General features: G+C 41.4%; 1 protein-coding gene across 2 annotated transcripts in view; it reads left to right on the top strand.

Moving 5' to 3' along the window:
* The window catches only part of cfap36 (cilia and flagella associated protein 36), a 90,079-nt gene that overhangs the window by 14,122 nt on the left and 48,357 nt on the right, over positions 1–27,600 (top strand). For both annotated transcript variants that reach the window (XM_073051026.1, XM_073051025.1), the window contains exons 4-5: positions 17,432–17,546; positions 23,364–23,451. In XM_073051026.1, coding sequence (XP_072907127.1) covers positions 17,432–17,546; positions 23,364–23,451 — 203 coding nt within the window. The remainder of the gene's footprint in view (positions 1–17,431; positions 17,547–23,363; positions 23,452–27,600) is intronic.

A 27,600-nucleotide genomic window follows, 5' to 3' on the forward strand; every position in this document is an offset into this window, starting at 1 on the left:
GCTCTGGACTTGCGTAGCTCGCATTTATGTTGTGCTTCAGCAGTGCACCTTGCTTCGTAAGCTTGACAGCCCTTGTGGATGAGGCTGCGCCAGGTAGGGCAGTTTTGTGCCAGCGTTTCCCAGGAGGTCATGTCTATGTCAAGTGACTTCAGGGAGGCCTTTATCGTGTCTTTGTAGTGTTTTTTGTGCCCTCCATGCAAGCGTTTTCCAGCAGAGAGTTCCCCAAAAAGGAGCTGCTTGGGTATGCGCTCGTCCGGCATACGGATGACAGGACCTGCCTACTGGGTCTGTGGTCTCATCAGCAGTGTGTGGACTGATGGGAGACTTGCTCTAGAGAGAACTTCAGTGTCTGGTACTTTGTCTTGCCATCTGATGCCTAATATTCTGCGAAGACAAGTCATATGGAAATGGTTGAGCTGTCTTGCATGCCTTTGATACACTGTCCATGTTTCACAGGCATACAGGAGGGTAATGAGTACCACGGCTCTGTAGACCTTCAGTTTTGTTGCTGGGCTGATTCCTGATGTTCCCATACAGTGGAGCGCAGTCTACCGAAAGCAGAGCTTGCCTTTGCTATTCTGCAGTTAACTTCTGTATCAGTAGTCACTGCTTGGGAGAGGGTGCTGCCAAGGTAAGTAAACTGGTCCACTCCCTGTAGTTTCTGTCCTTTGATTGTGATTTTCGGTTCTGTGTACGGTGCATGAGGAACAGGCTGGTGCATGACTTCGGTCTTTTTGATGTTGATGGTGAGACTGAAGTTGTCACAAGCTGTGGAGAATTTGTCCATATTGACTTGCACCTCTGGCTCTGAGCCAGCATACAGGGTGCAGTCATTGGCAAAGAGGAAGGCTCTCAGAACAGTTTCCTTCACTTTGGTAATAGCTTGAAGTCTCCACAGGCTGAAGAGCTTCCCATCCACTCTGTACTTGAGGCTGATTCCAGCATCACTCTCCTGGAAGGCATCATTTAGCATGGCAATAAACATCATGCTGAACAGTGTGAGTGCGAGCACACAGCCCTGTTTGACGCCATTGGTGACTGGGAATCCTTTAGAGGGTTCTCCGCCATCCAGCACTCTGGCCATCATGCCATTGTGGAACGGGCGTACCATCTGAATGAATTTGGTGGGGCAGCCGAATTTTGACATGATCCTCCACAGGCGTTGTCGGCAGACAGTGTCGAAGGCTTTCGTGAGGTCCACAGAAGTTGTGTAGAGTTCGCGATTCTGCTCCTGACACCCCTCCTGAAGTTGGCACGCAGCAAAAATCATGTCGATAGTCCCGCGAACTTTGTGAAAGCCACACTGTGACTCTGGCAGCAGGCCCAGCTCCAGATGAGTGACCAGACAATTTAGCAGGGCTCTTGCAAGGGTTTTTCCTGCAATGGAGAGCAACGAGATTCCTCGGTGGTTGTCACAGACTTGTCGATTACCCTTCCTCTTCTAGAGGTGTACGATGGATGCATCTTTAAGTTCCTGAGGACTGGATCCTTGCTTCCAAAAAGACTGGGACAACTTGGTGAGCTTCTCTATAAGTACAGGACCACCGGCTTTGTAGATCTCTATAGGTATGGCATCTGCCCCTGGGGCTTTGCCACTGGATAGCTGGCTGGCAGCTGTCATGACTTCAGCTACTACCAGTGGGTCATCCGTGGCGCTGGTGATGTCGACCTGGGGAATCCTGTCTATCACCTCATCATTAATAGGTGACGGTCGGTTGAGGACGATGTCAAAGTGTTCAGCCCACCTCTGCAGGATCTGAGCCTTCTCTGTAATGAGAGTTGCACCATCTGTACTCAGGAGGGGGGGGATCTCCCGAGAGGCTGAGGCCCGAGAGTGTTGAGGGATTCATAGAATCGTTTCAAGTCATTTCTGTCAGTGTATCCCTGTATTCCATCTGCCTTGGCACTCAGCCAGGCATCTTGCATTTTACGCAGTTTATTCTGGACTATCCTGCGAGCACTGGTAAAGATGTTTTTTCTTGGCAGCTGATGATGGGCCGTTCTGATGGACGCGATGAAGGCGGAGCTTTTCAACAAGTAGAGCCTGTATCTCCTCATCATTCTCATTGAACCAGTCATGCTGCTTGCGGGTAGAGGGCCCCAGCATCTTCAGTGTAGATGAATGGACACCATCCCTGAAGTGTTCCCAGTCGTCCACAGCAGTGCCTGCAAGGTGTAGGTCAGCAAACCTTGGTTTCTAAGTCTTCAGCCAGTGCTGAAGCTCTGCTGGGGTTCTTCAGCCTGGCCACATTGATTCTTTTCGTAGCCTTGCTTTCTTGTGGTTGCCTCTCGAGTCTGATGCGGAGCTTCATTTTGGAGACAATGAGTCTATGATCTGTCCAGCAGTCAGCACCACACATGGCCTTGGTCACTCTGACATCCTGCCTGTCCTTTCTCCTGACAATGACATAGTCGATAAGATGCCAATGCTTAGAGCAGGGGTGCATCCAGGAGGTCTTGTTACGGGTAGGCAGGCGGAAAGTTGTGTTGGTGATAAGGAGGTTGTGTGCTGCACAGGTCTTCAGTAAGAGTAGGCCATTACTGTTACATTTGCCCACTCCATGTCTCCGAACGACTCCCTACCAGGCTACAGAGTCACATTGTACTCTTGCATTGAAGTCGCCGAGCAAGATCAGCTTGTTGGTGCTGCTCACTGCTGATAGTAGGGCGTCTAGTTCTTCATAGAACCTGTCTTTGTCTCGTCTGGATTGGTCATTGTGAGGGCATAGGTGCTGATCAGGGTGGCTTGACTTCTGTTCTGTAGCGGAAGCTGTAGTGTCATGAGCCGGTCGTTTACACCCTTGGGGAGACTGACAAGTTTCTGAACAAGGTGACTGCTGACGGCGAATCCAACTCCAGCATCACGACGCTCATCACTGCTGCGACCGCTCCAGAAAAAAGTGTATCCGCATCCAGTTTCAGTCAGCTGACCAACATTGACAAGACTAGTCTCACTCAGGGCTGCAATGTCAATGTTGTAACTTGCAAGCTCTCTGGCAACTAAGGCAGTTCTTCTCTCTGGTCTGTTTGCTGTAGGGTTGTTCAAAAGCGTGTGCATGTTCCAAGTGCCAGTGGTGAGCAGTGTCACCTTGTGTTTTGTTGTGTTTGTTCGACCGTCGAGATAGGATTCCCACCAGCAGCGGTAAACGGGCCGAGGTGTAATGAAGCAGGCAACCCCTTCCTCATACTACGGAGGTGAACAGTGCGTTCCTGAAGAGGGTTGCTCAGTCGCCCAGGTAGACACCGAGTTTCACTGTTGCTTCGGTCAGCGAAAAATGACCATTAGACCTGAGCCGCCTGTGTGCAGGTCCATGACTACAGCTCCCAGTGTATCCACACCTGCTGCTTCATCGCTCACCCATCACCACAAGACTTCAAAGGTGATAATGATCATGATGGTGTCGAGACTAGCGCTTGATTTGGATTTAAGTGAGGGAGAGTTGCGCGGCGTCAGCCTCGCTCTCTCTTCTCTCTTCCCAATTCCCATCTGGATCCAGTGGTAAGACGAGAGTCGAGACGGCTGGAGATGGGACTAGGCTCAGTGGACGACCAAGACATCTTCTGTGTCTTGTTGTGCTCTATGAGTTGACCGCCTTCTTAGCTGTTGGAGCTTCCATTGGTCTCATCCGCTCGATCCGCCGGAGTCTGTCTTCACATGCTGGGATAGACAACTCCCTATTTTACCGAGGGTTTGAGACCTGTCAGCTACCCTCACCTGGTTTAGCCGGCTTGTCAAAGCCGTCGCCTGGGGTGTGGCCACTGTCGCATGCAAACAGCTACGGGGAGCCACAGGTGAGAGCTGAGTGCCAGGTGGGGACCAAAGGTGGACAAACCGCCTGAAAAGGACGCAACATGTTCCCCCACCAGAGGTGCTACCCCTCCCTGACACCCCATACATCTCCCGCTAAGCCAACGTTGAATCCATTTTACCACTTCATCCTGAATGTCAAGCGTCCAGACCAGCCTCACATGCGAGACTTTGTCTAAGTTCTTGCTAAAGTCCATGTAGACAATGTACACTGCTTTTCTTTCATCAACTTTCTTGGCTTTGTGTATGATAAAAACGACCTACTATACAAAAGCCGTGTTGACTATCCCTAACCGGGCCCTGTCTATTCAAATACTTACATATCCATTTCCTTAGAATACCTATCCAATAATTTACCTCTACTGATCTTTGGCTCACTGGCCTATAATTTTCCATCTTATTTTAAGAGCCTTTCTTGAACAATGAACATTAGTCTACCAACACTTCACCTGTGGCTAAGGACAATTTAAGTTCCTCTTCTAGGCCTGTGCAACTTCTGTACTAGTCTCCCACAAAGTCTGAGAGAAAACTTTGCTAGGCCCTAATTTGCCTCAAGACAGCAAGCACCTTCTCTTCTATAATCTGGATTTGGTTCATGACCTCACTACTGTTTTGCTTCATTTCTATAATATTATTATATAAAGCTTTTATAGAAGCTTTTTTTATCTTGTTGAGACATACTTGGGCAGGGCAGATACTGCATGGCAGGACAGTTTTTACAAAGGCTATAAAAGCATCTCCCCCTCTCGCCTCTCCCCTCTCGCCTCTCCCCTCTCGCCTCTCGCCTCTCGCCTCTCCCCTCTCGCCTCTCCCCTCTCCCCTCTCCCCCTCTCCCCCACCACTCTCCCTCTCCCCCACTCTCCCACCTCTCTCAAAAAACACACACACTCACACACATCCCCAAGTTGCATTTAGATGTATATTGGTTTGCAATCGTGTTGATATGCATGCTCTACGTGCATAGGTTGTGTGCACTCATTATAATAAAGTAATTATATATTCAGAAGTGTTTTTGATAGCAAAACGTCTCACCAACATTGCAGTAGCTGTGATGCATTCTGTTATATTTGTGGCGAGTATACGCTTAAATCTCAAAGATGGATTATGACTCATCTTATTAAGAAAACCTCTAAGAACTCTGCATTGGGTGTAAAATTAAAGACCAAGACAAAGCCCTGGCTCCTCATATTTGTTCTGCAACATGCGCTGTCAATCTTAAAGCTTGGCTCAGAGGTACTTAGAAGTCAATGCCATTCACTGTCCCGATGATTTGGCAAGAGCAGAAGGATCATTTGACAGACAGCTATTTCTGTGTGACCAGTGTGTCTGGTTTCTCTGCTTAAAAACAAGAAATCCATTGAATAGCCCAATCTTTGTTCAGGCATGAGACCTGTGCCACATGACGATAGTCTTCCGGTACCAAAGGCATGGAGCCATGGAGTCTAAGGGAGGCAGACGAAGATGCCATGATGCATGAGTTAGCGTGATACTGATACAAATTTTGAACCCTTTATGTCAAGTGAGCCTCATTTGATAACTCAATCTGAGTTAAATGACCTGGTCAGAGACTTGGGTTTGTCAAAGGCAAAAGCAGAAATAATGGGCACAAAGATGGGATCTGCTGTCACCAGGCACAAAAATTTCCGTCTTTCACAGTCGCCAGGAAGATTTGATGGAATTCTTTGGTCAAGTTGATAGGTTTCTGCACTGACATTGATGACTGCTTTGTGTTGCTAGTATGACCCACAACAATGATGTCTTTTTATTGATTCTTCGGTGTTAAGCATGAAAGCTGTGCTGCTACACAACGCCAGTGTCCAACCTTCAACACCAATCGGCTATGCAGTATACATGAAAGAAAACTACTGAAATTTGGAGCTCTTGTTGAAACGCTTACAGTACAACAACCACAACTGGAACATCTGTGGTGATCTGAATGTAGTTGGACTTTTCTCCTAGAAGCGACGGAGGTTGAGAGGTGACCTGATAGAGGTGTACAAGGTGATGAGAGGCATTGATCATGTGGATACTCAGAAGCTTTTTCCCAAGGCTGAAATGAAATGGTACAGAAGAGGTGTCAGGGATAGGTTTTTTTATGCAGAGAGTGGTGACTGAGTGGAATGGGCTGCTAGTGACGGTGGTGGAGGTGGATACAATAGGGTCTTTTAAGAGACTCCTGGATAGATACATGGAACTTAGAAAAATAGAGAGCTATGGGTAACCCTAGGTAATTTATAAAGTAAGTACATATTCTGCACAGCATTGTGGGCCGAAGGGCCTGTATTGTGCTGTAGGTTTTCTGTGTATTAGCGCTGCTACTAGGAATGCAGTTCAGATGCACCAAGTACTGCTGTTTTATTTACAAATGGGACAGCCGTGCTAAAGAAGGAATGCTAAGGAAAATAAATGCACTTTACTGTTAGTGAGTGAGACTTTTGTTGCTGCACTAACTCCAGCAAATATTTTGTGTTTAGTTGTTTTAAGAACAATGCATGTAGCACTAATTTCATCAGTAAGCCTGCTCCTATAATTAGACATGGCCAAGTTCATCACTGAAAACAATGACTCACATTGAATAGTCATGGAGGTCAATAGACAATAGACAATAGGTGCAGAAGTAGACCATTCGGCCCTTTGAGCCTGCACCGCCATTTTGAGATCAAGGCTGATCAACTACTATCAATACCCGGTTCCTGCTTTGTCCCCATATCCCTTGATTCCCCTATCCATAAGATACCTATCTAGCTCCTTCTTGAAAGCATCCAGAGAATTGGCTTCCATTACCTTCCGAGGCAGTGCATTCCAGACCCCCACAATTCTCTGGGAGAAGAAGTTTTTCCTTAACTCTGTCCTAAATAACCTACCCCTTATTCTTAAACCATGCCCTCTGGTACTGGACTCTCCCAGCATCTGGAACATATTTCCTGCCTCTATCTTGTCCAATCCCTTAATAATCTTATATGTTTCAATCAGATCCCTTCTCAATCTCCTTAATTCCAGCGTGTACAAGCCCAGTCTCTCTAACCTCTCTGCGTAAGACAGTCCAGACATCCCAGGAATTAACCTCGTGAATCTACGCTGCACTTCCTCTACAGCCAGGATGTCCTTCCTTAACCCTGGAGACCAAAACTGTACACAATACTCCAGGTGTGGTCTCACCAGGGCTCTGTACAAATGCAAGAGGATTTCCTTGCTCTTGTACTCAATTCCCTTTGTAATAAAGGCCAACATTCCATTAGCCTTCTTCACTGCCTGCTGCACTTGCTCATTCACCTTCAGTGACTGATGAACAAGGACTCCTAGGTCTCTTTGTATTTCTCCCTTACCTAACTCTACACCGTTCAGATAATAATCTGCCTTCCTGTTCTTACTCCCAAAGTGGATAACCTCACACTTATTCACATTAAACGTCATCTGCCAAGTATCTGCCCACTCACCCAGCCTATCCAAGTCACCCTGAATTCTCCTAACATCCTCATCACATGTCACACTGCCACTCAGCTTAGTATCATCAGCAAATTTGCTGATGTTATTTTCAATGCCTTCATCCAAATCGTTGATGTAAATTGTAAACAGCTGTGGTCCCAATACCGAGCACTGTGGCACCCCACTAGTCACCACCTGCCATTCCGAGAAACACCCATTCACCGCTACCCTTTGCTTTCTATCTGCCAACCAGTTTTCTATCCATGTCAATGTCTTCCCCCCGATGCCCTGAGCTTTGATTTTACCCACCAATCTCCTATGTGGAACCTTATCAAATGCCTTCTGAAAATCGAGGTACACTACATCCACTGGATCTCCCCCGTCTAACTTCCTGGTTACATCCTTGGAAAAACTCCAATAGATTAGTCAAGCATGATTTACCCTTGGTAAATCCATGCTGACTCGGCCCAATCCTATCACTGCTATCTAGATATGCCACTATTTCATCCTTAATAATGGACTCTAGCATCTTCCCCACCACCGATGTCAGGCTGACAGGTTGTTAGTTCTCTGTTTTCTCCCTCCCTCCTTTCTTAAAAAGTGGGATAACATTAGCCATTCTCCAATCCTCAGGAACTGATCCTGAATCTAAGGAACATTGGAAAATGATTACCAATGCATCCGCAATTTCCAGGGCCACCTCCTTTAGTACCCTAGGATGCAGACCATCTGGACCTGGGGATTTGTCAGCCTTCAGTCCCATCAGTCTTCTCATCACCGTTTCCTTCCCAATGTCAATCTGTTTCATTTCCTCTGTTACCCTATGTCCTTGGCCCATCCATACATCTGGGAGATTGCTTGTGTCTTCCTTAGTGAAAACAGATCTAAAGTACTCATTAAATTCTTCTGCCATTTCTCTGTTTCCCATAACAATTTCACCCAATTCATTCTTCAAGGGCCCAACATTGTTCTTAACTATCTTCTTTCTCTTCACATACCTAAAAAAGCTTTTGCTATCTTCCTTTATATTCCTGGCTAGCTTGCGTTCGTACCTCATTTTTTCTCCCCATATTGTCTTTTTAGTTAAGTTCTGTTGTTCCTTAAAAACATCCCAATCATTTGTCCTCCCACTCACCTTAGCTCTGTCATACTTCCTTTTTTTTTTAATGCTATGCAATCTCTGACTTCCTTTGTCAACCACTGTGGCCCCTTTCCCCCCTTTGAATTCTTCCTTCTCTGGGGGATGAACTGATTTTGCACCTTGTGCATTATTCCCAAGAATACCTGCCATTGCTGTTCCACTGTCTTTTCTGCTAGGCTATCCGTCCAGTCAACTTTGGCCAGCTCCTCCCTCATGGCTCCATAGTTTCCCCTGTTCAACTGCAACACTGACACCTCCGAGCTGCCCTTATCCTTCTCAAATTGCAGATAAAAACTTATCATATTATGATCACTACCTCCTAATGGCTCCTTTACTGCAAGATCGCTTATCAAATCCTGTTCATTACATAACACTAAATCCAGAATAGTCTTGTCCCTGGTCGGCTCTCGTACAAGCTGTTCCAAGAATGCATCCCGTAGGCACTCTACAAACTCCCTATCCTAAACTACATGCAGTATATACTGATATATCACTGAATATCCAGTGTTCACTCATGAATGACAGAGGAAAAACATAAGCAGAGTAAAGTCAATGCCAACTGAACCAACTTTTTCCTATCCAAATACTGAGAGTACACCAGTTCTGTGAGGATTGGGGTCCTTTTGGTTCAAAGTCATATGTTCCTGCAACTATCTAGCTGGTGTTTAGCCAGCATATTTCCTGTTTAAACATCTCACTGCTCCCAAGTTGTAAAAAAGTCATTTATTGCTTTTTTTGGCTGTAAAGATAATTACTGTGTATTGTTTTATTATCGGTTGGGTTTAAAGAATCAACGGGTAGTTCTGCATGCTATGTTCTAACAATAATTTTGCATGTGCCGGCTTAGGCATGTATGTCACTGATTCACCTCTTCTGAATCTAATCCCTTCCTTCCGTAAATTCTATGTATTGGAGCCTTCCTAACTATTTGTAATTATAACAAAAGTAAAATTCCAGCTAAGATTCAGGTTAGCATAAGATAATTTTATGTCTTTCAAACCACAGAGATTGTTATTTACATTTCTCTTAATAGATTAGGAACATTTATAGTGTATGTGTACACAATTTTGAACATTAGAAGTAAGCTGTTCTGTTAAACCTTCTCCTGCTTGAATTTAGATTCTGGCTAATCTTCGGCCTCAAATCCAGTTTGTTGCTCAGTTCCTTTTTCCTCCAGCAATCTTAGAACAAAAATCCTCAAAGTTAAGCATCTACTCATGGAAAATTCTCAAAGGAAAACTTCTCACATCTGCCTTAAATGGCTATCTCCTTATTCTGGGGCTATAGCCTCTAGTTCTAGACTTCAAGGAAAGAAGCTGTCCTTTTGATCCCTCTCATTATCTTTAATGGATGTATGTCTTAATGAAATAACACTTCATTCTCCTAAACTTTAGTAAACAAAAGCTTTTCTTCCTTAGGCTTTGTTCATTGGTTGTTCTGTCATCTCGAGAACCAAGTTAATAAATTTGTGCTGAATCTCAGTTCAGAGCAAATATTTCCTTGCCTTAGGACACGGAAGCTAAGATTGCATACAGTATTAATTGAGATGTCATTAAAACCCTGTACAATTGTAACAAGGTCTTCTAAGTTCTGTATTTCAACCAACTTGCATTGAACATCTGTATACCATTTACTTTACAACTTGAAGGCTACACCCACATGATTATTTTGTTCATTTCATAAACCAGCCATCTTATCCACAATTCTTCACAGACTTTTTTTTGCATATATATTTTGCTAACTTCCGTCTCCATGGCATCTGTAGTTCTCCCTTGAGCTCAGCATACCAGTGGGATCAGGGGCAGTGTGTAGTGAGACTGTCAAGAAGGATAGGCAGATGATAGGGCAAAATGGTGGGATGAGTTGCATTGTAACAGGGACAAAATAGAAAGGGGTGATGAGTACAGGGCTGAAGGTGCTATATTTGAATGCATGCAGTGCACTGAATAAGGTAGATGATCTTGAATGCAGTTGGAGATTGGCAGGAATGATGTGGGTTTCACTGAGTTGTGGCTGAAAGAAGATAGTTGGGAGCTTAGCGTCTAAGGAAACACATTGTATTGAAAGGACAGGCAGGTAGGTAGAGTGGGTGGTATGGCTCTGTGGGTAAAAAATGAAATCAAATCCTTCGAAAGAGTTGATATAGGATTGGAGGATGTAAAATATTTGTGGGTAGAGTTAAGAAGCTTCAAGGGTAAAAATAAAAAGACCCTGATAGGAGTTAAATACAGGCCTCCAAACAGTAGCCTGGATGTGGGCTACATGTTACAACGGGAGATTGAAAAGGCCTGTGAAAAGGCAATGTTACAATACTCATGGGGGATTTCAACATGCAGGTAGATTGGGAAAATCAGGTGGGTGCTGGATCCCAAGAGAGAGAATTTATATCATGTGTATCTGATGGCTTTTTAGAACAGTTTCAGGTTGAACCCAGTAGGGGATCAGCTATTCTAGATTGGGTGTTGTGTAATGAACTGGATTTAATTAGAGAGCTTAAAATACATGAACCTTTAGGAGGCAGAGGCATGAGAGAGGAGCTGGCCAAAGTTGACTGGAAGAGGACACTAGCAGGGACGATGGCAGAGCAGCAGTGACTGGAGTTTTTGGGAGTAATTGGAAGGTGCAGGATATGGCCAACTATGGCCAACAAGGGAAGTCAAACACAACAGAAAAGCAAAAGGAGAGGGCATATAATAGAGCAAAAATTAGTAGGAAGTTACATGATTCTGAAACTTTTTAAAAAACAGAAGGCAACTAAAATAGCCATAAAGAGGGAAAAGTTGAGATATATAGGTAAGATGGCCAATAATATCAATGAGGATACCAAAAGCTTTTTCAGATATATAAAGTGTAAAAGAGAAGTGAGTAGATATTGGGCTGCTGGAAAATGATGCTGAAGAGTTAGTAATGGTGGACAAGGAAATGGCAGACAAACTGAATAAGTATTTTGCATCAGTCTTCACTGTGGAATATACTAGCAGTATGCTGGAAGTTTGAGAGTGTCAGGGGGTAGAAGTGAGTGCAGTTCCTATTACTAAGGAGAAGGTTGTTGGGAAATTGAAAGGGAGATAAGTCACCTGGACCAGATGAACTGCACCCCAGGGTTCTGAAAGAAATATCTGAAGAGATTGTGAAGACATTAATAATGATCTTTGAAGAATCACTAGATTCTGGCATGGAGGATTGGAAAATTACAAATGTCACTCCACTATTCAAGAAGGTGGGGGGGGGGGCAGAAGAAAGGAAATTATACGCCAGTTAGCCTGATCTTAATGGTTGGGAAGATGTTAGAGTCCATTATTAAGGATGTGGTTTTGGAGTACTTGGAGGCACATGATAAAATAGGCCATAGTCAGCATGGTTTTCTTAAAGGAAAATCTTGCCTGACAAAGGAAATAACAAGCAGCAAAGATAAAGGAGAATTGGTGGATGTTGTATATTGGAGATTTCAGAAGTCCTTTGTCAAGTTGCTACACGAGTCTGCTTGGGAGAGCCCGTGGTACTACAGGAAAAATTCTAGCATGGATAGAGCATTAGCTCATCGGCAGGACACAAGGAGTGGAATAAAGGGAGCCGTTTCTGATTGGCTGCCGATGACTAGTGGTTTTCCGCAGGGGTCAGTGTTGGGACCACTTCTTTTTACGTTGTATGTCAATGATTTTGATGATAGAATTGATGTCTTTGTGGCCAAGTTTATGGACAATACGAAGATAGGTGGAGGAGCAGGTAGTGTTGAAGAAGTAGAGAGGCTGCAGAAGAACTTGGAGAGATTAGGAGAATGGGCTAAGAAATGGCAGATGGAAGACAATGTCGGGAAAGTGTGTGGTCATGCACTTTGATAGAAGGAATAAAAGCATAGACTTTTTTCTAAAAAGGGAGAAAATTCAAATATCAGAGGTGCAAAGGGACTTGGAAGTCCTCGTGCAGGATTCCCTAAAGGATAACTTGCAGGTTGTGTTGGTGGTGAGGAAGGCAAATGCAATGTTAGCGTTCATTTTGAAAAGACTAGAATATAAAAGTAAGTAAGGTTGGAATGCTGTGGCTTTAAAAGGGACTGGTGTGGCTTCATTTGGAATATTGTGATCAGTTTTGGGCCCAATCTAAGAAAGGTTGTGCTGACATTGGAGAGAGTTCAAGTAGGTTCACGAGAATGATTTTTGGAATGAAAGACTTATCATATGAGGTACGTTTGAAGGCTCTGGGCCTGAACTCACTGGAATGTAGAGGAATGAGGGAGGATTTCATTGAAACCTATCAAATGTCAAAAACCCTGAGCAGAATGGATGTGGAGAGGGTGTTTCTGATAATGAGGGAGTCTAGGGCCAGAGAGCACAGCCTCAGAATAGGATGTTCATTTAGAATGGAGATTAGGAGGAATTTCTTTAGCCAGAAGGTGGTGAATCTGTGGAATTCCTTACCACAGGTGACTGTGGAGGCCAGGTTATTGAGTATATTTAAGGTGGAGGTTGATAGGTTTTTGATTAGTTAGACTGTGAAAGGTAATGGGGAGAAGGCAGGAGAATGGGGCTGAGAGGGAAATGCATGAGCCATGATGAAATGGAGGAGAAGATTTGATGGGCTGAATGGCCTAATACTGTTGCTACATCTTATGGCCTTATGGAATCTTTTTGCCGTTTTGTTAGTTGACAGCCTACCTTGTTACATTGCATACATTTGGATAGTCTGATTGAACACTAATTGAAATTAGAGTTCTATTATTTATATGGAAAGTGTGTGTGAGCCCAGTACTAGAGGAATCCCTGGCATTCTTTGGGAAGTAGGAATTCTGGTGAGTCAGTGGTGTGGGTCTTGAGGCTCTTAAAGTCAATTGGAGTGAGATTGGTCATTCAAAGCTGGATCGTCTACTTTTGGTCAGAGGCCCAACATAAGCTTGCCAATATGTTGGGCCATGAACACCCCTTGGAAGAGTTTTAATTTGCGTAGACTCGCTTTAATGTTATTTTTGGAATTCTTAGTATCATGGAATTGATGGATGAGATAAGATCTGCATTCTGGACATTCAACCTTGCCATTTTGAGAGCCAAACTTTCCTTCCTTGTAAGCTTTGAAATAACCAATAATGAATTATCAGCAATTAGCTAAAAATTATTTTTTATTACTGTACTATGTTTGCTAGGCCTAGTCACTGAATTGCATGGAATAATGCAATTAAATAATTCGGTGAAGTCAAATCTGATTGTGCTATGCAATTCAAATTAGCAATGCCTTGGAATTAAGGTCTTGACATAACACTATAATGTACCGTAGATTCCGGATTATAAGCCGCTACTTTTTTCCCACATTTTGAACAGCTTTGAACTCTGCGGCCATTAATCCAGAGCAGCTAATACATGTTTTTTTTTCATGCCGCCTCGTAAACATTTTGCCTCGTAACAGTAGACCAATAAAATTGATGAGTAGTTCACAGAGGTCCAATGAAATTGTACGATAAATCAAGCGCACTTTCACAATTAAATTATTGTAAATCAGTCATTTGTACTCACCCTCATCAACATGGAAAACACTCGAAGAAAAGCATTGTGCTGCCTTTATGGCAGTTACTTAGTTTATAATATTTTCGCTTAGTAATTCATTTGTTAGTTAAAGTTAGAAGTGTTTTAACTATATTTGTTTTCTGTACTACATCCCGGGATGCTATGACGTCACACCCGGTTTCGCCGCGTCTTGTGGGATATATACGGGAAGGTGGGGGCATTACGCGAGCGCATCAGACCCGAGCGCGTCAGACCCGAGCGCGTCAGACCCGAGCGCATCAGACCCGAGCGCGTCAGACCCGAGCGCATCAGACCCGATTAGACCCGATCGCGTTACGCGAGCGCGTCAGACCCGAGCGCGTCAGACCCGAGCGCATCAGACCCGATTAGACCCGATCGCGTTACGCGAGCACGTCAGACCCGAGCGCATCAGACCCGATTAGACCCGATCGCGTTACGCGAGCGCGTCAGACCCGAGCGCATCAGACCCGATTAGACCCGATCGCGTTACGCGAGCGCATCAGACCCGAGCGAAAACGCTGCTTTTAAGTTAAAGGCGATCAATAACTTTTCCTGGTAGGCTGCAGTATATATATTTTTACCAGTCGCTAGGAGATATTGGAATGTTGTTCGTGCTGTTCAGTAAAAAAGTATATGCAACGTAATTTGTGTTACCGATACGTATGTATATTTAAAAGTAGCGGTGCGGCCTAAAATCCAGTGCGGCCTTTACAATTAAAAAATTGATTTTATTTCTAAAATTAGAGCCAGCGGCTTTTAATCAGGTGCGCTCTGTAGTCCGGAATCTACGGTAATACAGAACCAGGTCAGCAGTTCTTAAAAAAATCCATTTGATCCACTGCCTGCTCCTTTTTCCTATTGCTACAACGCGTCTGCTTTCTTTGAATATTCAGCAAATTCTCTTTTGAAGGCTACAATTACATTGGATTAAATCTGGCTACAATTAAGCCTGCATTGTTTGCAGTGAATTATCTTACATTACTTCTGTTAATTCAGCCAGCTCTGACTTCTGATAACAAATCATACGTCCTTGGAAATGATTTTTCATTATTTATTCTGTATAAACCATTCATAACTTTAAACTATCAAATCTTCACTTTGCCTTCTCTGTTCTAAGGAGTTTATCTTATCTGTGCTTTTCGTCACATCTTGACTTTTATCTAGTTAATATGAACATGTGGATTAGGAACAGGAGTAGGCCTCTAGGGAGTTAGAAAGTGATTCATTTGCTGTAGAATACCTAACCTCCCACTTGATCTTGTAAATATAGTAATTATGAGGCTGCTCTCCTGAGTATGAAATTGTCATTTATCTTCTCATGGAATGTGTGCTTGCTGATTAAGGACTGGAAAGAAATACAGTACTCTTGTTGAGACTCAACCCAGCTCTATCCTGTATGACACTGAACTCTGTGCTTACTGTCTGAGGGATCACACTGAGGCAACTACTCCTGGAAGAATATCAACTCAATGAAATATGTTCTCTCACTTATCTGAAGCTTGAAGTTCATCCAGTGCAACTAACCCTATTTGAATTTTAAAGATGGACATATCAGAATGTCCAGGATACATAGTGAGGGATGCACTGAAACTTGGTATTGCTATTGCAAAGGCTGTATGGGTAAGTTCACAGTGTAAGGTCCTCCTGTCATTGCACAAAGGTGGCTGTATAGGGTTTTAAAAATCTCTTTGGCACTTTGCTAAAGGAATGTATGTAAAAGAAAAATTGATACTGTGAAATAATGTAAATCTTGTCAGTAAATAGAATTTAAGACTTGTACGTTGCAATACACAATGTATTTTAGGGGACAAAGGTCAAGCTGATTTGGATCTTAGTTAAATTTGCATGATGATTGTGATATGCAATTTTAGTACGTAACTATTATGGCATCAATGTTTACATAAATCTAAACTGGAGAGGCAGTGCCTCCATAGGTGAACAAGGGGAGCCTGAGTAAGACCAAGTGAAGACTTGGTTCAGTTGGAAGAAGAGTAGCCTGACGGGCTGTGATGGAGGGAATATGAAAACTGCCTGGTGTGGAACAATGTAGTGAAGCCACTAATGAAATGAGGTTGATGTTGTAGCCCTATTTTGAGAGATAGTCCAGAACAGAGGAAGTCCCTGTATTTCCCTGCAAGGCTCACATTTTTAAACAGAAAATGATACTGGTCTATGACTCTTCAGGCCCAAGTTTGGGCTTCTGACAGTACAGTTGGCCCTCCTTATCCGCGGGGGATTGGTTCCGGGACCCCCCGAGGATACCAAAAAACGTGGTTGCTCAAGTCCCTTATTTAACCTGTCTCAATGCGGTGGATCTTAGGACCCAGCGGAACCCCAGACCTTATTTAACCTGTCTCAGTGCGGTGGACATTTGGACCCAGTGGTGCAGCTCTGAATCTGCAGTGTTTATGTTCATGAAAATAATGATGATTATGATTGAAAATAAAGTGGAAATAATAAAGCGATCGGAAAAAGGTGAAACGCCATCAGTCATTGGAAAAGCTTTAGGCTACAGTCGGTCAACAATCGGAACAATTTTAATGGAGCATGTGAAAGGCCCTGCCCCAATGAAAGCTACAATTATTACTAAGCAACGCAGTGGTTTAATTATTGAAATACATACATTTATGTGTTTTATATGCATAGAAAGATAAAATATATACTATATACTAAGACAAATGTTTGACTAACTGACGCTAAATAATACTGGATATACCTGTTCCGACTTCAAATCTGATTTAAAGACGGACTTGGGAACGGTACTCGTTCATAACCCGGGGACTGCTTGTACTTTAAAATCATCTCTAGATTACTTATAATACCCAATACAATGTAAATGTTATGTAAATAGTTATTATACTGTATTGTTTAGGGAATAATGACAAGAAAAAATAGTCTGTACATGCTCAAACAGCGAGTGCTGGAGAGAGAACTTCCGGGTTTTCCTGATCCGCAGTTGGTTGAATCTGCGCATGCGGAACCCGCGGATAAGGAGGGCCGACTGTATTCTAAACCTGGCACATACTTAAAACAAGACCCTCTTTCCTTTCTCGATGACAATCAATTGTTTGTTTAAAAGAGTAAGTTAAGGGTGGAAAGGAAGCAAGATTGATGTTGACAAGTGATTCCTGTATTTGTACTGTCAGTCAATTATTCCCCCTATCCAACCACCTCCACACCCAATCACCCCAGAGCTTAATTTCTGTAAGATGACCATTGTTAAAATCATGGCCATTATGATTTAGGATTATTGAGGCAATAAATGTTGCATGAAGAAAATGGCCTTTTGTGTAATTATTTTTCTTTTATAATATCAGTTTAATTTCTGTGTTTGTTAGTATACCAAAATATTTGTTTCAATGAGTAAGCTTATTTGGTGTGTTAAAAAAAATTACAGTTGTCTACTGCTCTCTTTGAGATGTTGGTCATTTGAATTTCATCTAATGTGCAGTTAAGTAGTTCAATGAAATATGTCACTGTTCTTTAACAAAAATGTGTGTTTGCATATCTTGAGTTTTGAAATTAGATTTTTTTTAATAGCCTGTCTTCCAACCAGTACTTGCTGCAGAAGATTTTCAAGTCTTTAAGTCATTGATGTTACAGAAAAATGTAGAACTGCAATTACAAGCTCTTCGAATGATTCAAGAGAGAAATGGTAAGAAGCCAACTAAATTATAAAGTATTATTGATATTTACAGTAGAAAAATTAATAGGTGATATTGGGGAACATGTTTATCCATCCTTAAAAAATAATCCTTGAAAGCCTGGTAACATTCTGGAGGATCTGTCCTGCACTACCTCTAAAAATTACTTATTTGCCTTGAGACGAACTGTCCAAATACAAGCTCTGTAATCATGATGTGGTCTGATTAAGGCCCTGTACAACTTAAACATACTGTACATTCCATAGACTTTTATGAGATGTATGTTTAAGTAGTATAGGGCCTTAATCCATAAACACATGAAATAAACAACATTCCATAAGCTTTTAAGAATGTTTCCATTTGCACATTAATTTCTAATTATCTATGTAGCAGTGCAATTGATTACATTGTACAGCTCTACAATGTATAGGCTTTTGCCATTATGAAACATCCTGATTTTTTTGATAATATACAGTGAATGAGCTTCTATTTCTCCTTAGCAGATATCATCCACTACCATTATGTCCATTCACTTAATTTGTTTATGTCAAATTTTGCAGCTGTGAAATGCTTTGGAATATTTATTATGTTATAAATGCTACATAACTACAAGTTGTTGTTCCTTTGCAGCTTAACCATCAACACAATTTGATGTTCTTCCTAACTTTCAGATACAAACTTCAATATGTAAACCTTTCATTCCTTTATCCATTTGTCGATAGGTATGGTGAAAACTGTGACCCAGTTCTAACAAATGACAAATACTATTTGCACCTAAAGGCATAAAGATTAGCACTATTTGTCACATGTGTATCGAAACATAGTGAAATGCATTGTTGTGCATCAAATCAAGGAGTTTGCTAAACAGCACACAAGCGTCACCACACTTCTATTGCAACCATAGCATGTCCACAGCTCACTAACCCTAACCAAACATCTTTGGAAGAAAGCAGAGCACCCAGATGAAAGCAGGGAGAATGTACAAACTCCTTAAAGCCAACTGTGGGAATCAAACCCCAATCTTAGAGCTGGTGCTGTAAAGTGATTGTGCTAACTGCTACACTACCATGCTGCCCATAATGTTTTCTCTTTACTCATTTGATCTCTTACTCTCTTAACACCTTCCCAAAGATGAGCTCAAGTCACAAAGTTGTTTATGCATGCTCTGATTTTTGCACACAGTCTCTTGAGTGGACTTTATTGTATACCTTTTGAAATGTATAATAACAAAATCTATTAAGTCTGTAAGTTTCTCTTATTAACTGATGCTTATGAAACCCTATTGCAATTAATAGATTCTAGCATCTTTCCACAGTTGACATAAAGCTAGTGGATCTGTAGATTCTTGCTGTACAGAATGTATGTTCCCAATCCAGTGTCATAAATTGTGAACCTCATGAACTTTGAAAATTTCTCCTCTTTCTTTTAATATCTTTGTATGGAAACCATAAGATGTTGAAAATTTATTTTTATATATCATGAAAAATTGTGATTGCTCTAATCTTAAACATTCATTTAAGATGACTATTTTCATATCATTCATTGTAGTACCACTTGTACCTGTCTTTAATTCACCCACTTCCTCTGTTATTATTCATTTGCTCTTAACGTATCAAAATGGCCTGTAAACATCTCATGCTGCTGGATTTCATATTTTTTCCTCCCCATTACATTTTTATATCTTTAAGATAAATGTTTTCTCTTTTCTAGGAGCCATGTAATTGCACAGTGAAATTTTTCTACTGAAAATTTGACTGCTTGCCACTGCTTATGTTAATGCATTAACAGTTCAGCTCTTGTCAGTTTATTCCCTTCTTAACCATGCAATGTTTGTCCTGCTGTTGCCTGAAGTCTTTAGTCGTGCTTCTGGCTCGTCCTGCTCAAATTATATGTCTAAACATTCACAAGATGTTCCTTTGGTTAGATTGGTAATGAATTCTGGTTAATCTCATCCCAACTACCATAACTGCACACCAAGGAACCAACCTGGATAATGACTACTGCCCAAGTTATTTATTTGATACCCTGCAATTTGGATTTAAATTGTTTATTTTATCAGTCCTTGGGATACTCATAGAAAAAATATATTAGCATGTTCGAGTTTGTTAGGAGAGTTAGACACAATGCATATTCTTCCCATCCACCACCCCCCACACCACCAAATATTTAAAGGCTCAAAAACAACTTTGCCTTATACTATCCCTTCTTAGGCATATCTTTGGGGTTGATGATGGGCTTTCACTCTAATTCTTTGGTGGCTTATGATGCCAATATGGGACCTACAAAATCTGCAACAGGTCGAACAGGAGAAGCAGCACTTCCTCCTGCCTTTTCCACTTGGATTCTAGACGTGTGACTTGAGGTTCTCTTTATTATCCCGCATAATTTTGTATTTATGTGCTAGGGATTCCTATGCATTGGAGGCCTTAAGAACTTCTATGAATTGTTTTCCCTCCCAAGTAGTCTCTTGCTGTGACAGAGATTAGAAATAATGTGGCTAACGTTGGGAGCTAGAATATTGGCCTGGCTCAGAATACTGACTTTGGTTTCTTCATTCTGAAAGTGGATTTGGAGGATTTTGCAGAGATGACAGTGCTGGTACTGCTCTGGTGCTTTGAGCTGCATGTTGTAGGTATTTTGCATTTTAGAAATGTTCTAGAGGGCGTGGATCATTGTTGCTTGGTAGATGTGTGTTTGTGTTGGGTTAGAGGTCATGATCAAATGTTACTCTATGCAGAGAGAGTGAATTTCTTAACCAGTTGTCTCCCTTTGTTGATAATGAAATGTGAGGCACATTGTCCACTGGTACATCGTGGATGTTTATTATTAGGTGGGAGGTTGTGCTGCTGCTCTTGTGCAGCAGAACTGATTGGTAAAGGATCTTGGTTTTAAGGATATTTGTGAAAGGCCTGTTGTCTCCTACTTCACTGGCTGAAAATTCATTTTCTGAACAAATGTTTGGCCACTAACTACAATTCTATTACTGATGCAGGAGTAAACTTTGATTCTGGAGTGCAGGTACAGTTTTCTCCTTTTTTCATACAATAGCACCACTCCAGAGGGAAGTTTGTTAGAGGATGAAATACAATGTCCTGGTAAGAAAGATTAAGAGAAGTTCTGGGGTGATGACCTAGGCTTGCCCCAGAACATCTGAAAAGTCTTTTCAAATGGATTCCTTCTGTGGTTCATGGAGATCGCTCTCAAATCTTCTCTGTTTCTTATACTTCTGTTTTTATTTCACTTTGCTCCTGACAGAAGAGAAAGTTCCTTTCGTCCTCAACTTTCAATTCTTGAGCGTCTAATTCCAACCCTTTGTGCTTATGCTTATTTTAGCCCTTTGTGTTCCTATTTATCTCCCTCCAGCAACTGTCTCCAATCTTCATATTTCCTCCCTTCCCACCTTTCCCTATATGCGTATACATTTTTTTCTCTTTTGCCTGCCTCCATCAATCATTCATTATCATTAATAGTAGCCTCTGCAGAGTTTCCATCCAAAATGTCAAAAATTCCTTTCCTCCCATGGGTGCTACTCAATCTAGTGAATTCCTTCAGCAGATTATACCAACCTTTCTAATTTCGTTTGGGATCAGCCTGTGTTGAGATTGATCAATCCAGTACTTCACCTGTGCCTAAAAATGACACAAAAATTCACGAGAGAGTCCCTGCTATCTCTTCCCTTTCCTCAATGCCTTGGGACAGATTTCACCCAGGCACAACTGTAATCAAAAGGGTTGCTATAAAGGCAGTGCTCTCAGTCCTTTACATCCTTGTGAAAACCATTTTGCATCTGAAGATGGTGACCTTTTTTATCACCAGCTGTGACTTCTGTAATGCAATCTGTGGATCAATGATTTTATGGAATCAATATTATCAATTCAAACTGTTTTTAAGGTGGTTGTAACCGGGGGGTGGGGGGGGGGGGGTGGTAATGGTGACAAGCTCCCACTACCTATTGAATACTCCCAGTGGCGTGTGTCTCAAATAGCCTCCGACAACCAAGTCCAGTTCCTGGCCTTCATGTGTGGCATAGCTACTAATCCCGGCGGAACCATTTCTACAGACAGGAGAAGGGTTAAAGGCAGGTTACTGGCACCTTAAAACCAGTTGCTTCAGGCAAATGGGGCTTGTCAGCCATGGTTAACAGCTTATCTAGGAGAAGGAAAACTCTGATCTCAAACTTCTTTTGCCTTGCATTTATACCCACTCATGGGGAAGGCTTCAGGAGTAAAGACGGAGGGGAAAAATCCGGAGCTGGAGTCCCAGAGTTGAGTTCAACGCTGACTGGCAACTCCTGTGATGGTGCTGGGAACAGACTGTATCGGTCTATGCCATTCCTTTGGGTTCATGAGATGTTTGGAAAGGGGGAGCTTGCTGCATGGGCAACAGCTTGCTCTCCATGTCGTACTGCCCAGGCTTGTGTAACTAGACAGCTAGAACACAACATTCATGGTCGACCCTGACCGACGGAGACCTCAGTAAGAAAAGCATGGTAGTCAGTAACAATTTGATGTTATGTTCAGAAGAATTTGATTGCCCTTCATCTGGTTTAAGAAGTGGCCAGAATAAAGATTACACTTCATAAGAAACCAAAGGAAATTTTCACTGTTTAAAAAGCTATGGTGAATTGGCTATTTGGATTCAGAATTAACTTGCCTATAGAAGACAGAGGATAGTAGTCAGTGAGACTTGTTCTGGCTAGAGGTCTGTAACTATAAATGTTCTGCAGGGATCTCTGCTGCTTATGGTGGTTTAGTAAGTTTACAGATAATACAAAGATAGGTGGCATTGTGGATAGTGAAGGAGACTGGCAGAGGATACAGCATGGAGAAGGATATCGGTGGAGAAGTAATAGATGGAGTTTAGCCCAGACATATGTGTAATGTTGCACTTTAGATCAATTGTAAGGGATCAGTACACTCCTAATGGCAAGATCCTTATCAGTGTTGATGAGCAGAAGGATCGTGGGGTCCAAGTTCATAGCTCCCTGAAAGCGGCCACACAGGCTGATATGGTGGTAAAGACGGTATATGGCATGCTAGCCTTAATTGGTTGAGGAATTGAGTTCAAAAGTTGGGAAGTTATGTTGCAGTTCTATAAAATTTTAGTTAGGCCGCATTTCGAGTATTGCATTCAGTTCTGGTCACCTCATTATAGAAAGGATGCAAGGCTTTGGAGAGGGTGCAAAAGAGGTTACCAGGAAGTTGCCTGGATTAGAGGCATGTGCTGTAACCTTGTTCCTGCAAGTTTGTTCCTGGTTGTTTTCTCTGGGGTGGTGGAGGCTGAGGGGAGGCCTGATAGAGGTTTATAAGTTTAAGAAGTTTATAATTTAATTGGATCAGCATTGAGGGCCAAAGGACTCTGTTCCTGTGCCATACTGTCCTATGTTATATTGGTTATTTGCTTGTATTATATAAAATTGTTTGTATGCCCACTTGCATTCGTGTAGACTGTCATGTTTCAAATATTTATCTCCCAAGGTGGCATTCCATTTATGTTAGGAGACAACTGAATCTGAAAATGCGAGTTGGAATTCCACATCCACCCCTTCACTGTTGTAGCTGAGGAATTTAAACACGTAATTAATGAATTTGGTCTTGTGAATGGTGACTATGAAACCACTAATTTTTGTCCAACACAACTGATTTATTAATCTAATCTGCATTCAAAAGGCAAAATAATGCAGTAACATGAAATAAAAACATAAAGTACTGGAAATTCCCATCAGATCAGATATATAATGTGAAGACAGAAATAGAGTTAATGTTTTAGTTAATGTTCCATCATAACAAACAAAGTGACAATAAAAATGACTTTTCCTCCCTTGGTAGGAGTTCTACCTGAATGTTTGACAGATGGAGAGGATAAGATCAGTGAACTGGAGCAACAGGAACTTAGGATATTGAGAGAGGTGCTGAAGTGAGTAAATGTGCTAGATTACATTTCTCCTTTTGAATTAAGACACCTTCTACCCCACTGTCATAAGATTATTAAATGGTTCCTTAGTTGGATAAGATGGACTCTTGACCTCATAGTCTACCTTGATATGATCTTGTACTTTTTTTGTTTACCTGTACTACATTACTAAGTTGTTCCACTTATTCTGTATTGTTATCATTTTATCTTGTTTTATCTCAATGCACGGTATAATGATTTGATCTGTACAAACAGTATGCAAAACAAGCTTTTCACAGTACTGTATTTCAATACATGTGATAATAATGAATGTTAGATTAGATTCAACTTTATTGTTTGTCATTGTGCCCAGTACAGATACAAAGCCAAATGAAATGCAGTTAGCATCTAACCAGAAATGCAAAGAATAGTGTTATTTACAAAATAACTGTGAATAAAAAGTAAGTGCTACAGCACACAAATACAAAAGTACTGAGACAGTACAATATGGGTGCAATACTGCTTAGTGCTGTGATGTGAGGTTCAGCAGGGTCACAGCCTCAGGGAAGAAGCTCTTCCTGTGCCTGCTGGTGCGGGAATGGAGGCTTTTGTAGCGTCTATCGGATGGGAGGAAAGTAAAAAGTCCGTGATTAGGGTGAGATGCATCCTTGATAATGCTATTTGCCCAGCCCAGGCAGCATTTATGGTAGATGTTCTCATTGGTGGGCAATTGGGTGCTGATAGTCCCCTGGGCAGTTTTCACCACACGCTGGAGTGCTTTGAGGTCCAATACAGGACAATTGCCATACCACACTGAGATGCAGTTGGTGAGTATGCTTTCAAAGGTACAGCGGTAAAAGTCCGTCAGTATCCTGGGACAGAGGTGAGCTTTCTTGATGCTCCCCAGGAAATAAAGGCGCTGTTGCACCTTTTTGATCAGGATGGAGGAGTTTAGGGACCAGGTGAGATCCTTGGAAATGTGGACACCAAGGAATTTGAAGCTTGATACACGCTCCACTATAGCATTGATGTAGATGGGGACATGAGTGTGGCTCCTAGCATGCCTGAAGTCCACAATGATCTCCTTGGTCTTCTGGGTATTAAGGACCAGGTTGTTGTCGGCACACCACGCGGCCAGGTGCTGGACCTCGTCCCTGTAGGTCGTCTCGTCATCCCCTCTGATCAGGCCAACCATTGTGGTGTTGTCTGCAAACTTGATTATGGAGTATATAAATAGTCTTATTTACATTGCACTAAGTAATTCTTTATTTTACTTGAATTAATTACCTTTTCCTCAATCATGTTTTTATATTGTAACTGCAATATTTTAGGCTTCCATTGGTGCCTTAATATAGGTTTACCTAGTACAAAACAGTTCACTAGCTGCAGTGCACTTTGCATCTTGCTTTATTCCAGCTTTGGCTGGCATATCTTAGACAGTGCCATTCATTTGAATATGATAGCCATTCTGGAAGGAAATGTTAAGTGAAAGTATATATGACTTGTTAATTTTAAACTTTATTTAAAATATTTTCAAATTATTTGCCTAAATTAGATTATTTTGAATTAATTGAAATTAATTTTAATATTTTGAATGCTTTTCAACTGCTTCTGATCATAGACATTCAGAAACAGTTGGAGCAGCTTTTAGACAACACAAGCAACCAGAAGACCTTGTGGGTGGGGGCCTTATTTTCTGCCACCTGTGGCTCTGTTGCCATTTGTAGCCCTCTCCATTTCTTTTTTTATTGGTCATCTTTCCCCAATGATTTTAGCTTGGAGTTCTTCTTGCATTTCAAATTTATTTTTACCTTCTCTTTTTATACGCCTCTCTCTATATACTTAGCACTTAGCCTTTCTGTTTTCCCCTTGTTTATTATATTTTCCATACTTGATGTTGTACACCATTTTAACACCATTGTGGTTTGACGTCATTGTTTGGTGTAGTTGTAGTTCAGTTTATTTTTCTGCTCTTTCCTTCATCCCTCAAATCAGATTTTCTCTGATCTGTGAACTTTATTATGCTTCTGTTATCTCATTTATTATCTTCTGTTATGCGTTCTTTGGCTTAGGTACCACTAATTTTTTTTAGCCTGGTTCATTCTGCATACCAGATCTAAAAGCAGACTTTACATTGTTGAGATATTTGTGTATATATAACTTATTGTGTATTTAATATATCAGCAATATATGAGTAATAGTGTAACTATATTGTTTTATTAAGCATTCTTTGTTTAAATAATTTTTATGGGTTATATGTAAAAGTATGTGAATGACATACATTATTATGACACCACATAAGTGTGCACCTCACTAAAGAGAAAGGAAGTGTACACCTTTATCCACAGCTCTGTGGGTTTTTTTCTGATTAGTTTTATGTTTTTGGAGTTACAAAACATAACAGTGGCAACAAGTAAGTTTAAAAATCAACCCAAGACAACTACTTACCTGTTGAAGCACAACGAGATGTTCGGGTTTTGAAAAAAGTGCAGCACATGGTTCTTGGGGAAGGGACAGAGAAACTAGAGTTTAAAAAAAGGCAGAAAATAAACAAAATTTACAGGTTCATAAACAGTAAATGCTGGGTGGTAATAATAATAGATAGAAAGCAGTAATGGCTGGCTACATTGGAAAGATAGACACATTTGATTGTACAAAAGATAACTTGGGGATGTATACTGAATGGATTGAACAAAATTTTGAAACAAATGAAATAGCCAATGAGAAACAAGTGCTAGTTTTGCTGAGTGCAATCGGTGGAAAAACATACAGTTTGCTTCGAAGTTTGACTGCTCCAACCAAGCCAACTGAAATAAGCTTTGTTGATACCTGAACGTAATGCAGGAACATTTAGAACCAAAACTATTGTTGATTGCAGAACACTTTAGGTTTCTTAAGTGGAATGGAAAAGAAAGAGAGTCCATTTCAGCTTATGTAGCTGAATTGAAGAGATTGTCCAAGCACTGTCAGTTCAATAATGGGCTTAAAGATCATTAGATTGTTTAATTTGTGAAATCTTACAAGAAAACATTTTTTAAAAAGCTCTTAACTGATAGATAGATAGATAGATACTTTATTCATCCCCATGGGGAAATTCAACATTTTTTTTTGCTACAACAAGTGTATGGGACATTGGAAAAAATGTTTAAACAGCACATATTTAAAAGAGCAGTTGAAATCGTGGCATCAATAGAAACAGCAGCCAAAGATGCAATTGAGTTGCAGTCAGGAATGAAAGTGAGCATGAACAAAATTGCGACATCGAATCAGAAGTCTGCTTGACCAAACAAATTATGTTACTGTTGTGGCAGGGGTTCACACACAGTACATCAGACCAACGTAGGTTTAAAGGCAAAACTTGAAGAAAATGCAACAAAGTAGAACACATACAAAGTGCATGTTCAGCAGACAAAAATAAATGGACTGTACAGGAAAGAGAAAAAGCTAAAAAGTCATGTTGCAGTTTCAAAGAGAGCACCAATCTTCATTCTGTTGATGTAACATCTAATAATGATGAGAGTGACGTGGGACTGGGTACTCATGAGATTTACCTTGTCAAAACTAACAATAGACAAGCAATCTGGCTTGTATCAGAAGTGAACGGAAAATTAATTAAAATGAAATTGGACACTGGCTCAACTGTTTCAGTCATTCCACAAAATGAGTTTGAATGGCATTTCAAAGATACTGAACAGAAGCCTGCAGATACCAAGTAAAAACTTGTATTGGAGAAAAGATAACTCCTGTGGGAATGACGTTCACAACAGTGAAATACAACAACCAACAAGTCACATTGGGCTCATATGTGGTAAAAGCAGAAGGATTAGCATTGTGAGCATGTGATTGGCTGAGACAACTACAACTTGATTGAAGATCCATCCACAATTTGCATATCACATCCCCTGCAGTGTACTGGATGATGCCTTGGCAGTGTTCAGGGATGGTGTAGCAGTAACTTGAATAAACCAGTTCTGGTGCTGGTGACCGCAAGGACGGTTATCTTATATGATACGCCCTCTGATCAATCCAATAATAATGTTTTTAAAAAGCCAAATAAATATATTTGATCCTTTATTAGCAACTAGAAAACATAATCTTGAAGCAATGAAACTTGTGAAACTAAAACTAACAATATTAATTGGGCTTAAGTGAAGTAGAGTTAAGCAATTTTAA

The sequence above is a fragment of the Hemitrygon akajei genome, chromosome 7, assembly GCF_048418815.1.
Source record: "Hemitrygon akajei chromosome 7, sHemAka1.3, whole genome shotgun sequence".
Lineage (NCBI taxonomy): Eukaryota > Metazoa > Chordata > Chondrichthyes > Myliobatiformes > Dasyatidae > Hemitrygon > Hemitrygon akajei.